Raw genomic sequence first — 15,808 nt, 5'->3', positions numbered from 1 at the left:
AGTGCTTTACTTGAGACATTAAAAGCATCGAGACAAAGTGCAACACATAAAAGATCATATAAAACGAAATGCAAAAAAAGGACACTTTTCTTTATCACATACTGAAACCTTCTCTCTCTCTCCACTCACTTACGTAGAACGTCCTTCTGTATATCTTACTGTAATCTTACTGTTTGATATCATGATTTGTATTGTATAACACTTGATGTTTATTGCTTTTGTTATGTGGTCTCTTGTGTCTTCTCTTCTTTATTGACAGTCTTGACTGCCCCCCTATGGGCCCTGTTCTCCCATACCCCCGTGGGACATGGCCTGGTATCAATGTCCCATTGATGGATATTGATTGATTAATTGAGTGGCTGATTGGTTGTCTTGCTTATTGATATATTGATTGATTGATATGTACTGCCTATTGCTGTGTCCTTCTGAATGTATGTAAGGGGTGATTTGTTTGAGCGCACGATATGTCCTGATGACCACCGACAAGGTCGAAACATCAACATTTTTAATTACGTAAGCCCAATATATTAAAGGCTTTTTAACATTGCCACTTCCCTCCCGAATACTTATTTTGAGTGCCATGATCAACTTTTCTTTTTTTTTGACATTGAAACGTCTATTTGTGCTCCAGCAAATGATTCCCTGCTGTTCTTTCATGTGCTGCTCCAGAGAGACAGGCTGGTGGAATCCCCTGTTATCTATACCAGACTATTACTTATACTGAGACACCAAGCATAGCTTTTATGTACAAAGCAAAATGTACTTGGCAATGGAAAAACGAATTGTGGCAAGTGCCCTCTGGTCAACATGTTTTATTTTATTTATTTATTTATTTATTTATTTATTTATTTATTTATTTATTTATTTATTTATTTATTTATTTATTTATTTATTTATTTATTTATTTATTTATTTATTTATTTATTTATTTATTTATTATTATTATTATTATTATTATTTTTTATTATTATTATTTTTTTTTTTATTATTTGTACAGGGACAGTACATATTAATCAGCAGCACACATTAAAAACATGACAATAAATGTCAGTATTAGCTTAAAGCTAATTTTCAACTGTTGTCCCTGGGTGCTAAAAACAGGAGCACGGGCGTGCAACAATTAAAATGCAAAATACAAAGAGATCCAGACACAACACAAACATTAGCGTACACTTAAGACAAATATTAACATGTGTGCTGGATGCACGCACAAAATATGAGAAGAATGTGTTGGAGGCACGTACGGTGCACACATGCACTAACATACCCCCCTGTATGCACTAACATACCCCCCTGTATGCATTAACATACCACCCTGTATGCAATAACATACCCCCCTGTATGCACTAACATACCCCCCTGTGCTTCCATCCACACCTCCCTCTGTGATAAACCTATTTGCTTCACTCTAGTTCATTCCTCACTACACTGAACAAGCAATATGATGCTCCAATGTCATAGAGCACTCACACTTCTCTCAAATATTGTAACAGTTGTAGATTGTTACACCTTCCTAGATTAGGTCATCGGTATTATTTGGAGCATATCTGTTATATTATAGTATACAGTATATATATATACTGGGAACATACCCACATGTATGCGCACATACACACACTTCAATCATGTGTGTGTGTGTGTGTGTGTGTGTGTGTGTGTGCGTGAGCGCGCACATGTGGGTGTGGTGTGTACGTATGCGTGTGTGTATGTGCCCAGTGCTCTGGTTAAGAGGAAGATGCTTTTGATCTTTGCTCTGAGCAGAGATCCGGCACAGCAGTCAAATTAGCTTGGTACCACTCAGTCCATGGGCCCAGGACAGAACTTTCACTAATTGGTATCACCCAAGGTGACACATTCTAGTTTGTTATTTTGAAAAGGTCGATATCTCCAGATGATATTTCAACATAACCCTTCTCAAATGGTAGCTTCGCCGCAGTTATCAACCTGCAATGACATCAACTGTTAATCCAAATAATGAAAATATCTTGTCATAGTCGAGCCAGGGGTTTAAAACGTTTAATCTCAATCAGATCCGATCAGATTTTGAAATCCCATGTTTTGTGATCCAGGATCAGATAACTCTGCCAGATTTAAATTCAGGATAGCAACACTTTCATCCAAATTCAGACTTTTCAAGATGACCAGATCCAGGCCCACCTGTGGCTTAATGACAAACTCAATGGACGTGCAGTGAGAGATGCCATCAATTACTTTTGAAGAGGAAGTTGACCACATTATCATAGACCAGTGCTTATTATCTATAGATAATTGTTTGATGATTTAAAATGTAATTTATGATTGATAATATTTGTAGAGATAACTTTGTGATGATAACACATTATTTGGTTGAATGCATTGTTCTGATACTGAATACTGGCTCATGGCTACTGTAACAGAAAAATAAATATTTGAGCCTACTGTACAAACAATGTACCAGTATTATTTTAGTTTACAAACTCTGTCTTTAGATGTATTTTGAAATGAATTCTATATTTGGTTGGGTAATCCATTCTAAATCCACTTTTCTGTTGGGATCAAGGTAATCCTGATACAGTGATCCTAATCCCTATGTTAACGTTTGGAACTACACATTTTGAAGATTTGATCCATCTTAACGCTAATCTGGTGATTATATAATGTTGTTGTCCTATAATGAACCATGTTATTCTATTTTGCAGAGAAAATTTTTGAGGAAACATATATGTGATTCCCCTTGCCATTCATAGTGCCTCTCATTACACAGGGTTCCATAGCTCTTAACTCTTAACGTATTCCCCTACTGTATGCATACAGTAAATCCAAAATCGGCCACTCTCCTCACGCCTTTTTTGGACACAAGCAAGTAATGTGAGTAAAACCCTACAGTACATTCCTCTACTCCTGCGAAACTACAGCCACTGCCTCCTTCACCAAGAGCCCCGAGATCTCTGCTCGGAAAGCTGTGGTTCTCTCAGTGGAGAACATTACCATCTTCAGCATCCCCCACCACCATGAAATTGGATGAAATGTCCCATTTTCCGTGTCCGCTTTGGCCATCGAGGAGGAAAGCATGTCTCCTGCCAGGCATACTGTTGTAGCTGTCTGAGAGCAGTGTGCGCACAGTCGAGGTGAACAATTGCTGGCACTCCAGTCTGGCCATGACCGCGGCTGGACACTGCTCATGAGGCTGTGCCACAGCCCAAAGCGAGCCTCCCCTCAAATGTTTTCACTCAAATAGACATTCTAAATCACATTTTTTTCACAACTCAAAGCACAATTCGCATCACTTAGCACACTTTATTCACCTGGAGAATCAGGGCCTTCACAATGACACACCCTAATTACAGTTGGTGTCACTCACTTCTCGGCTGTTCAAACTCAACTGGCAAAACACTTCAGTCATGTGTCAGGTGACCTACTGTTTTGGGGGAAATGGAGAAAATGAAATAAAAGATGGTGCAGAACGGGAGCAGCTATGTTCAACGCTCATTTTACTCACGGTTGTTGCATTTTCCATGATTTATTCTCTTTATCTTCGTTTTATTGTTTTATCTTCCATCTTAATCTACCTGCTTTTATGTTCATTTCATGTCTATTGTGTGAAGCACTCTGTGCATCTCATTTCCCTGTTGTAAAGCAATTTGAGCTGCATTTCTTGTATGAAAGGTGCTGTACAAATACAGTTTTAATTACTTACATATCAGTGGAATTACTGTGAGTTTTGCCAAAACAGGTAGTCTCGTGATACCAGAGTCTCGTGATACCAGAGTCTCGTGATACCAGAGATTGGAGATCTCTGCCACCGAAAGTCTGGAGACATCTTCATTTAAAACCGTTTCTAGAACAGCGCCGAAAACCGACGCTACCAAACAGAGCCACTGCCTACATCTCCAATAGGGTGAAGGACCCTCCTTACTGGAAATTATGTCCTCCAATCAAACTGGAGTGGAGAATCAAAACCAAACATTCACCTCCTCATTAGGAAGGACCGCCCACAAGACGTTGGATTGGTTCTGCAATGCAGGTTTTTTTCAATCTCTCAAACTGTTTCCACCCACTTTTAGCGATGAAACCTGGATGAATGTCTTCAGTCTGTAGTTGAGCGCAGTGTTGAGAGACTGACTCGTGGTCATGCTCAAGCTCATGCTCTATGAGATAATCAACCGTGTGTGACGTTTTCGTGGACAGGATTTGTTTTGAGAAGAACATGGTTCTCTTTGAGAAAGAGATTTGTGGATGTTAATTAATGTTTAGAGTGTTTAGAGTTTAGAGAATTTGAACGGTTCCAGGAAACATATTAAAACGGTGAGAAAAACGGTGAAAACCTGTAAATTGGTTACTTAGCAACAGCCAGACTGGGCAGAGCATTTAGTGACCGGATGAAAAACACTGTCACAGATCATTTAGAAATGCTCAGTGTTGTGACATGATCATGACACTGGCATCTTTCACAGAATGCCAATTTTTTAGTTTTGAGTAGTAATTTAATGAGCTTGCCTCAGGGCATGTTCAAAGGGGTAGAGTAAAGCATCAATCTATTCTGTACTGCTAGTTTCCAAGTGAGACAATATATTTCGATTGGAGAGAACATTGACATAACTTCCCAGAGGAAACTACTAGTCACACCCAGCTGAGCTGTAGGGCAATTAGTGTGTGTGTGTGTGTGTGTGTGTGTGTGTGTGTGTGTGTGTGTGTGTGTGTGTGTGTGTGTGTGTGTGAGAGAGAGAGAGAGAGAGAGAGAGATTCATAATTGTGAAATTGTAAATGTATAATAAATTATACTGGATTTTCATCATTGCTTAAATTAAAAAAGTTTTCTCAGGGCAATATTATCTAACTTTAAAATCCATGCCAGAAAAACATATTGAATTGAATTGAGAGAGAAAGGGTGGAGATAAAAAGATAGAAAGATAGAGAGTAACAGTGTGTCCGAATACAAATATGTTATTTAGAAAGGCACAGATAAAGCCTTGCGCACATTGTCTACATTAGCATAATGTCGACATTAGCATATTGTTATGTTGTTGAGTGAATCACAGGAGACGAGCCGGCATCTTTAGAAGTAGACGACACCACCTGTCTCCCTCAGTCACTTCATTAGACTGAGCGCGGGAGGCGGGGTTGATGACACAACCGTTACATTTTTTCAAATTAGTGACAGGTTATTGGTTGCATTTGAAGCGGGGAGTTTTACATCCAACCACAGTAATGATGTAATAAATTAGACAATGCACAGGCATTCCCACAGTAGTGTTCTTGACCGGTCTTGAAATGAAACCCAGAGTACTCTGTGTCCGAGACCGAGACAAGGCCGAAAAAAAGTGATCTTGAGACCAAGACCGGTCTTGAGTACTACTGCACTAACATGACCACACCATGCCCTTTTGCTGGACCCGTTAACAAATGGGGTTCATATTTCCTGTATTAGTAGGGCATGGTACTGTATGCTCTACAACACCAGATTCAATTTTGATGTCGATATGAGCATGTTTGTGCACTGCCACCCCGATCACAGTTTCATTATTTTCACTTACATTTTGAATGATGACATATGTCAAATGTGGCTATGGCGTGTTTCGCTTGTTGCCTTTGACACATTTGTTGTGCTTGGCCCCCATTATTGCTGCTTGCAGCTATATTTACAGTACAGTATGTATTTCCAGTGCAAAACAGTGTTGTATAAAATGTTTTATTCATAGATTTCAGCCAGTTCATAAAACTAGTTAAGTTGAAAAAAATATATAAGGGAGAGAGAGAGAGAGAGAGAGGGTAAAGTATATTTCAGAACCAATTATATGCTAATTTCATCAATTTGATGCTTTGAATGCTCAAAAATTGGATTGCCAATGGGATTAAGTTACAAAATATGATTAACGCAACTTCCAGTATAAATCACGCCCAATTCCGGTTTCTATCCGAATAAAGATACAGATACAAATCTTGGTTGAACAGATACAGATACATATAACGATGTCTCGGTGCATCCCTAAAATAGAGAGAGGTGTAGAGGAAGATAGAGAGATAAAGACAGGTGTAGAGGCAGACGGAGAAAGAGGCAGGGGTTAGAGAACGAAAGAGAAAGAGCTCCATGGAGACATAGAGAGATAGGGTGATGAAGTCAGGAGATAGAGATATACGTAAAGGTATAGAAGGAAAGGGGGGAGAGAAGGGATGAAGGCGGAGGTGGAAAGAGAGAAAGAGAGAGGCGGAGAGAAAAGGAGAGAGAGGAGAGTGTTTCTCTGTTCGTTAGTGCTAGTGCCGTCTCAGACTCCCCACCAATGGTCTCCACTCCACTTAACCACCCTGTGAGGAGCGAATCCACCAATGACGCACAATGTCCCACACTCATAGTCTCACGCTCTTTGGTCTCAGCAAGGAGCTATGCTGCCAACTCCTATTTGGCGAGGAGCTTCAAGCGGTTTAATTGGCTGGTCGACACCTGTGTTTGGAGACTGCAAACTCCTCTTTGATTGTATGGAAGTTCTGAGCGGCCAATCACAGCAGTCTCTCCCAACATTCTATCTTTAAAAGCCATAGAACTAAATGCCCGGAACTCTCTGATTGGACGGACAGCGCGTGAAGAGAGAGGGTAGAGAAAGACAGAGAGATGGAAAGAGAGAGAAAGAGACAGAGAGAGAGAGGGAGGGAGGAGTGGATATCAACAGTGTGTTATCTAATGACGTCTAATTAAGAGCAGAATGAGATTAGTCCTTCGTTACTGTAGTGTGTGTGTGTGTGTGTGTGTATGTGTGTGTGTGTGTGTGTGTGTGCGTGTGTGCGGTTGGTTGTAAGAGGGTTCCAACAACTGGGGATGCCCAAAAAGGGGGCTAAACGCCTTGCTAAGTACTGCTCTGACTCATTGACAGCCATTATACATGGCGGAGAAGGTGCTGCTTGTACCCTTGAAGAATGTGTGAAAAAAGTTATGTCGCTGGTCCATGAGTCATAACCTTGTGAATGTATTAATTGCACCTTCAGTATTTGTGTCCCTGTATGTTTTTCTCTATGCGGACATAAATTAATTGTTAATATACATAAATTAATGTGTGTTATTGGACAGTATAATACCCCAGTGAGGGGTAATTGAGCCCGACTGTTCCAGCTGACTACCCCTGAGGGGTAACAGCGGATGAAGAGATCATTACCACCATCTCTCCTCTCCCCTCTTCCTCACTGTCACACCTGTCACCTTACCCTGTTGTCGCCGGTCCCCAAACACTCGATAGCTGTCACCTAGTCTGACTCAACGGATGTAGGTTTTGGCAATAAACCTCATCATTCGTTGTCACACTGCCCAATCAATGGCGAGACTGGCGACGCAAATTAATCTGATTCGGCCGAGAGATTCTCTCGGCACCAATCAGATTCGATCCAGACTATTTTGCAAGAGCACCGTTGCTGCGTCCAGGGCTGGCTCCGCCCAAGACGACTGTGATTGGTTTAAATAAATACTGTGTTTCCCCCCCCCCCCCCCCCCTATTGCAGAATGGTAATACGTCCAGCCAGACCTGTCTCCGGCGTTGGCACAGCGTAAACAAAGTGTGGAGATAGATCTGGATATGTAGAAGTGTGGAGATACCTGTAGGTCTGGCTATGTAGAAGTGAGGAGATAGGTCTGGGTATGTAGAAGTGTGGAGATCTGGTCTGGATATGTAGAAGTGTGGAGATAGATAGGTCTGGATATGTAGAAGTGTGGAGATAGGTCTGGATATGTAGAAGTGTGGAGATAGGTCTGGATATGTAGAAGTGTGGAGATGGGTCTGGATATGTAGAAGTGTGGAGATAGATAGGTCTGGCTATGCGAGACTAGCTGTCACCAGACTAAGCTTGTCACCAGGCTAAGCTTTCATCTCCGATTGGAGGAACGACTAATCCTGACAGTAAAAACATGCTTGTCTCTGGTGAGATCTTAGACTTGATGCGTACGCTTGTGGTTACCCTTTCCCAGGGTGCAATTCCCCTGAACCCACCCCTCAGTCTCCCAACCACAGTCTGCATACACTAGAGAACATGCCTTTGATGACATACGCATTACCCTCCAAAAGCATTCCAGGCTGTCTCCCTCCCTATTACAGTAACTACCTCATGTAACATATTCTTTATTTCTCTCTCTTTCTCTCCATCTCTCTCTCTCTCTCCTTTCCCTTGTACTCTCCCTCCATCTCCCTTTCATAATTGTCCGTCCTATTAGAGTAACAACATGTCGTGCACCCTTTCTCCCTCTACCTTCTTATCCTCTCTCTCTCTCTCTCTCTCTCTCTCTTTTCTCTCTCCACTCCTCTCTCTTTCTCTTTTCTCTCTCCACTCCTCTCTCCCTCTCTCTCTCTCTCTCTTTTCTCTCTCCACTCCTCTCTCCCTCTCTCTCTCTTTTCTCTCTCCACTCCTCTCTCCCTCTCTCTTTCTCTTTTCTCTCTCCGCTCCTCTCTCCCTCTCTCTCTCCACTCCTCTCTCCCTCTCTCTTTCTCTTTTCTCTCTCCATTCCTCTCTCCCTCTCTTTCTCTTTTCTCTCTCCACTCCTCTCTCCCTCTCTCTCTCTCTTTTCTCTCCCCACTCCTCTCTCCCTCTCTCTCTCTCTTTTCTCTCTCCACTCCTCTCTCCCTCTCTCTCTATCTTTTCTCTCTCCACTCCTCTCTCTCTCTCTTTTCTCTCTCTATCCTCGGTGTAATTTATTCCCCGGTCTGCCAGGGACAGGGTGAGCCTTATCAACAAGCTGGTGAGGAAGGCCTGCTCTGTTGTGGAGACTGGAGGAGGAGGAAGAGGAGGAGGAACAAACTCAAGTCCATTCAAGACGTCCCCTCTATGATGAGCTGGGGCAGATGGGGAGCACCTTCAGCCACAGGCTCCTCCCACCCAGGGGCAAAACTGAGCGGTTCAGACGCTCCTTGTGTCAGCCGCTATCAGACTCTATAACAGTATGTATGTATGTATGTATGTATGTATGTATGTATGTATGTATGTATGTATGTATGTATGTATGAATGTATGTATGTATGTATGTATGTATGTATGTACAGTATGTATGTATGTATGTATGTATGTATGTATGTATGTATGTATGTATGTATGCATGTATGTATGTATGTATGTATGTACTGGATGTATGTATGTATGTATGTATGTATGTATGTATGTATGTATGTATGGATTCTACAGTATGCATACTGTAGGTATATATTTCTTGTAATTTAATTTAATCTATTACAGATATTCTCTATTATTCTTTACTCCTTTGTACTGTCCCCCCCCCCCTCCCACATGGATTTTTAAGTATCTATCTTATTTTAAAAGGCACCTCCAATCCAGCTGGCAAGTTAAACACTCCACCTGGACTGGCAAATGGACCTCTCTCTCTCTCCTCTCTCTCTCTCTCTCTCTCTCATCTCTCTCTCTCCTCTCTCTCTCCCTCTCTCTCTCTCCCTCTCTCTCTCTCTCTCATCTCTCTCTCTCTCTCTCTCTCCTCTCTCTCACGGGCCACTTGACACTTGAGAGCCCAGCACCCCCCCCCCCGCCCCCCCCTCTCTCTCAGCACCTCTCCATTATGAATTATGACTACCGCTGCACAATGTAATGTCTGGATCAATACACCCACCCACACACACACACACACACACTCCCAAAAGTGACACACAGACGTACATGCACGCTTCCTAACACAGGAAAGTACACACACACACACCCATTAAGAACAACCATAAACAAACACATGAGGCCTTGGGTGCATTACATCTGAAATGCTGCAGTCATCCATCAAATGGACCTGACAAAGCTTTTAACTAAGACTGACACCGTAGCATTTATCACTGACCACAGTCACACGCCCTAACTCAATCCACTGGCCATGGGCCATCACCCCGGGAGAGACTGTTCTCTCGTCTTCATCATTTTTCATCATTATCTTCACCCACAGCAAACATCAACACTTCAAAGTGTGCAGAGATAACAGGGCTCCGCACATTCATGCGTTTTGTCAGTCAGTTGTCAGTTGAAGTCAGTTGTCAGTTGAAGTCAGTTGGCAGTTGAAGTCAGTTGAAATGGTTAAAATCACACCTCAGTTACTATGCAATAGCTTACCACACGATCCAGGCTAAGAAAATATCATTTTTTCTAATAGTGAATGAGAATCAGATAATTTTGTTTTACATGCATAGAAAGATGTTAGCTTAAACAGCAAATCAATAAAGTTGATATCGGTCTAAAGCTGATTTTACCCCTCAGTGGTAGCTAAAGTTTGTGGATGAGATTTTTTAATTCAATCGACGTATTTTTCATGAATTAGAAATGCCTATATTATATGTATACTGACCTCAGCCAAGTTAGCTAGCGAGCTAGCAACAACAACAACAACAACAAAAAAGATCACAAAATGTTATTAGACAATCAGACTTCTTACCAAGGACACTATTTGGCAAGCGGACACATTTTGGCATGACAGAGACTGTCATTAATTACAATGGATTAATTTCCTTAGCATCTGATTATTTGATGGTTGACGCCGACGCCCACAGTGGAGCCGGGGGGGTGGGGTACGGAGGGACATCGGATTGGATTGTGTGAGCGTACAACATGTGAGGTGAATGAAAACAGGAAAAGATCACTCAGACCTCCTCTCTTCTGTTCCCTGTCTGCAGGGACGATCAGCAGCATGGGTGATCACTCACGCTGCTTGTTGTTATTGAACCAGGCAGCTCAATTAGGAACCCCTACAATGGCATGTCTGGCTTTAATGGCACAATGGCAATTTTCTTTTTCATTCACAACATGAATGCTGATTGTCTTTGTCAGATGTGTTTATCTTTGGTTGGCTGGCGCATCCGGTCACAGCTGCGAGAGATTGGCTGCCAGGTTCAGTCAAATTACTCCAGACCGGACATTTTCGGGACGTTTGTGTCCGAGGCCCTATAAACACTGTCAACCAAGGGAGGACTGATGGAAGCTTCAGTATCTGTCAACAGATGCGTCTCTGCCAAGAAGAGAGACTCTCGCCGGAGTGTGAGTGTGTGTGTGTGTGTGTCTGTGTGTGTGTGTGTGCGTGTGTGTGTGCGTGTGTGTGGGTGTGTGCGTGCGCGCAATATCTCGTCTGCCGCTTGTCTGCTACAGATTCCCATTTACCTCCGTGTTATTAACCGCTGTCCTCTCTTGGTCTAATGGTAGATGCGTGAGCATGATGAAAGGGAGACCAGCGTGTGATCCCCACCGAGTAGAGGAGAGGAGAGATGTGGAGAGATGAGCAGATGAGAGGAGAGGAGAGAGGTGGAGAGGAGAGGAGGGAGAGGAGAATGGGCAGAATTCGAAAGCAGGGAGAGGGTGAAAAGTGGAGTGTCAGAGAGGTGAGGAGAGGAAATTGAATGGGATGATAGGGGGGCGGCATACTGAAGACAGACGAGTGAGACCTCGTTCAAAAATGTTGAACTGTTCATTTTTTTGTCCTGCTCCAGCACTAAATGGATGTGCATAACCTTTTTGTTGAATGAAGGAGAGACAAGTGAGACCTCCCTCCGAGTCTCTCGTTCACTTGCTGTCCCCTCCACTGTGAGAGAGGAGAAGAGAGACAGAAAATGGGCTCCCTGCTGAGAGCATCACATGGCTCAGAAAACTCAAAAAGAAGAACAAAGGAGAGAACTAGGCTATATTAAAAGATCTAACTATCTATTGTAGTACACTTATTTGTGTTCAATGCAAAGCTGCCATCAAAGAATGTTTTTGCATTGTGTTGCCTGTATATGAAATGTGCAAAACAAATACAGTTTGATCTGATTTGTGGGCCACAGAGAAACAACATAAATTGTTGTAAAATATATGCCAATAAAATATATGCCAACCAGTCTTAGGAATTAGTCCATAGGCATATCTAGTGAATATCTACAGTATCACTCAAACCAATAGAAAGATGAGGATTCATTCATGATAAAAAAGTTAAACCCCAATGTCAGTCAGTCCTTCTCTGACTCTGCTGTAGTTTCATCTGAGGCATCTGGATGCCTGCTGCTTTAGAATCAGCGACCAAGCCGAGGAGACGTCTAGACACCTCGGGTATGGCGACGAGAACCTGGCTGGGACGCGCACCGGGGGAAGAGGGGTGACGTCACCGTTCCCCGAGTTGGGACGTGGACGGATCGCGCTCCTCTCAGACGGCAGGCGAGCAGAGAGAGGAGAGAGAGGAGAGAGAGGAGAGAGAGGAGAGAACGCGGCTCCCGGCCATGGTAAGCCCTCTGAAAATACATAGAACTGGAAAGAGCGCACCGACCTTTATAGTGTATAGAGTTTAGCTGCTATGACACAGACTTTTGAAAGTATTGCAATGAAAGAGAGAAATTGACTGTTTAATTTGCTGTTTAAAGTGTTTTGATATGCAACTATTATCAATTGAGCAGTTTGAATTAAATGTATATTTGATTAATAAAGTGTTGCTCCATCTGGCCATTTATAGGGAAACTTTTACGTTTATTTGGATGAATTAAGTCAATAGTTGCTGACATGATTTCTAAACATTATAATTGGAATCGTGCCTTAAATTAGCATGTCTTTTTTTATCCTATCCATAGATTTCGTGATGCGCAAACCGTGCGTAAATCCAGAAAGCCATCAGACGCAACAGGTGGCACTGCCCGACTGCGAGCGCTCTACCCAGCTGAGCCCTAAATGACGTTTTTTTCTCGATTTATCTGTGAAATTGCCTTCGATTCTAATCATGGAAAATGTGTCCGTCTCCACGCCGCCTCCGGTGTGCAACGAGTCCATGGACTACTATAACGCCACCGGACAGAACTGCACGCAGCCCTCGGTCTTTTACGCAGACTTATACGTGGTCCTGCCGGTGATCTACTCGGTCATATGCGCTGTAGGTCTAACGGGCAATACTGCCGTTATATACGTGATCCTCAAGGCGCCCAAGATGAAGACAGTCACCAATATGTTCATCTTGAACCTGGCCATAGCTGACGACCTGTTCACGCTGGTGCTTCCCATTAACATCGCAGAGCACCTGTTGCACTACTGGCCGTTCGGCGAGACGCTGTGTAAGATCATCCTGAGTATCGACCACTACAACATCTTCTCTAGCATCTGTTTCCTCACGGTCATGAGCGTGGACCGGTACCTGGTCGTCCTGGCGACGGTGCGGTCCAAAAGGATGCCCTACCGCACTTACCGGGCGGCCAAGATCGTCAGCCTGTGCGTGTGGCTCCTGGTCATCCTGATCGTCATGCCGTTCACCGTTTTCGCCGGCGTGTACATCGACACAGAGCGGAAGAGCTGCGTGTTGAGCTTCCCCAGTCCGGAGAGCCTGTGGTTCAAGGCCAGCCGGATTTATACGCTCATCCTCGGCTTCGCCATCCCCGTCTCCACCATCTGTATCCTCTACACGATGATGCTTTACAAACTGAGGAACATGCGTCTCAATACCAACGGCAAGGCCCTCGACAAGGCCAAGAAGAAAGTGACCATCATGGTGTTCATCGTGCTGGCGGTGTGTCTGTTCTGCTGGACGCCATTCCACCTCAGCACCATCGTGGCTCTGACCACCGACCTCAAGACCACCCCGCTGCTCATTGGGATCTCCTATTTCATCACCAGTCTCAGCTACGCCAACTCCTGCCTCAACCCTTTCCTCTACGCCTTCCTGGACGACAGTTTCAGGAAAGCGTTCAAGAAGATGCTAGGATGCAGGCCAGCCTGAATGTATGATCAGAGCGGGTCAGAGATTTATGATAAACTGTCATAAACTGATATCTGGTCGGGCTATGCGGGAGGGCTACGGTTTGACGATGAATTTTGAAGTGTGTTTATTTTCCGCGAGCTTTTGTCTCCCCCTTCTGACAAAAGAGAGCAATGGAGGGAGCCCACGAGAAGAGGAACAGTTCTTCCCCAGATAGCAAGCGGATCTGGGCCATATACAGGCCAGATCTGGCCCTTGTGGCTTAGTTCCGGCCCATATATGGCCCAGAATTATTACACATCCGCTTGCTATCTGGGTCAGTTGTGTGTACACTGTACTGTAAATACATGTCTTGGCCTTCTTTGTCAGCATACTGTATGGTGTGTAGGCTAGTCATATACAGGCATATCATAATTTCAAATGAGGCATGAGCATGAATAATGCATCATACGGTACAAATCAAGTTCACCAACAATGATTTTGAAAACAGTAGCAGTAACGCTCGCTCTGAGGACAACGGTGAACTCTCCTGCCATAAAGGTACACACAGCTACGTAGGATGCTTTGTCATAGATAGATATATTTCATGGATTTTATATTATAATATATTAAACATACTTCAACAGCTGTTTGTGGTTCATTTGGGTGAACGTGACATCAAGAGTAATATATTGAAACTCACCCTATACTGTTATTCTGTGAGGGCCACAACACACACACACACACACACACACAGATCTTTGTGTCGAGTCAGAACACGATCAATGAATGTCATAGTGGCTGATGGATGACTTGGTGGTGGTGACCCAGTGGTCTCCCTCAGGGACAGACAGAAAAGGATCAATACGCAGCCACACGCCGCTTGGTTCAAATTGGATTTGGTTGCCGCGGAGATTGTTTGCAAGTTTGGCCTGTGACATTTAAAAGTGAACTGTTTCATGTAGAGTGAGAATCAATCACATCTGTCTGGAACTAATTACAGTATAAACCCTTGAGAACTGGACAGTCTGCTTGAGTCTGGTCAAGGGTCTCTAGGTGTCATGTAGCACAAGCCCAACACACACACACACCATATGTGTGTGTGTGTATATATGTATATATATATATATATATATATATATACACACACACACACACACATACACACACACACACACACACACACGAGTGTGTGTGGTTGCGTGTGTGTTGCGTGTGTGTGTGTGTGTGTCTGTTGGGCTTGGGCTGCATGATACCTAGAGTCTGCCTGGAATGGCCTGCTAAGTGTCATGTAGCCCAAGCCCAACACACACACCACATATGTATGTGTGTGTGTATATATATATATATGTGTGTGTGTGCGTGTGCGTGTGTGTGCGTGTGTGTGTGTGATGGACTAAGCCGTCAGCCATTAAACCCCTGGAACTTGTCCAGAAAGCTGCTGCTCGCCTGGTGTTCAATCAGCCCAAGTTCTCCCACACAACTTCCCTCCTCCGTTCCCTACACTGGCTCCCTGTAGCGGCTCGCATCCAGTTCAAAACTCTGGCACTCACCGACAGGGCAATGAAAGGAACAGCCCCCTCCTACCTCCTACCTCTGCCCATCTTTCATCGCAGGCTCAAAACTCGTAGAACAACTACAATGATCCTCCCTCTTAAGCACCTATTGTATTTTAGATTGCTATTCTTGCACTTTGCCTTCAGCACTCGATTATGCTCTTAGTCACTTGTTTAGAAAGGAGATGCACTTGTGAGTTCTGGCAAGTAGTAATACATTGGCTTTTCCTACGTTAATTGCAATTATTGTCAGTTGCTCTGGACAAAAGCATCAGCTTATTGATTGTAATTGACAATTGATTGTAATTGATATATATATATATATATATATATATCTCATGCTAGGCTCTTTAAACCTTCTAGTTCATCCGTGAGTGCATGCGTACATGCGTGTTGTTTTCTCCCCAGTCCAGAGACAGCCCTCCATACAGGAAGTCATGGAGTCAACCACAGTGATGTGAGACATCATCTTCCAGCTTCGTTTTGACTCATACCCCAGACACACACATGATGGCTGTGAGGCATTGACATGAATAGAGACTCTCACTCTCTCTCTTTTTCTCTCTCTTACTTTCTCTTAGTCTCTCTCTTGCTCTCTCCCATGCAACCCATTTACTTTTGCACTCTGTTTATATCGCTC

The 15,808-nt window shown here is 43.5% G+C and overlaps 2 protein-coding genes across 2 annotated transcripts in view; both read left to right on the top strand.

Annotated features, from left to right (window-relative positions):
- Positions 1 to 15,808, top strand: part of rps21 (ribosomal protein S21) — a gene marked incomplete at its 3' end in the record, with an annotated part of 454,986 nt that overhangs the window by 133,512 nt on the left and 305,666 nt on the right. The gene's annotated exons all lie outside the window — the stretch shown is intronic.
- npbwr2b (neuropeptides B/W receptor 2b) lies at positions 12,668 to 13,654 on the top strand (the record flags this gene model as incomplete). The annotated part of the gene is made up of 1 exon (XM_084446203.1): positions 12,668 to 13,654. The coding sequence occupies one exon, from the start codon at positions 12,668 to 12,670 to the stop codon at positions 13,652 to 13,654; it is 987 nt and encodes a 328-aa protein (XP_084302329.1).

Source organism: Borostomias antarcticus (genome assembly GCF_949987555.1).
Source record: "Borostomias antarcticus genome assembly, chromosome: 11".
NCBI classification, from domain to species: domain Eukaryota; kingdom Metazoa; phylum Chordata; class Actinopteri; order Stomiiformes; family Stomiidae; genus Borostomias; species Borostomias antarcticus.
The sequence above is the reverse complement of the archived record's forward strand: the minus strand, read 5'-3'. Positions and strand labels throughout refer to the sequence as shown.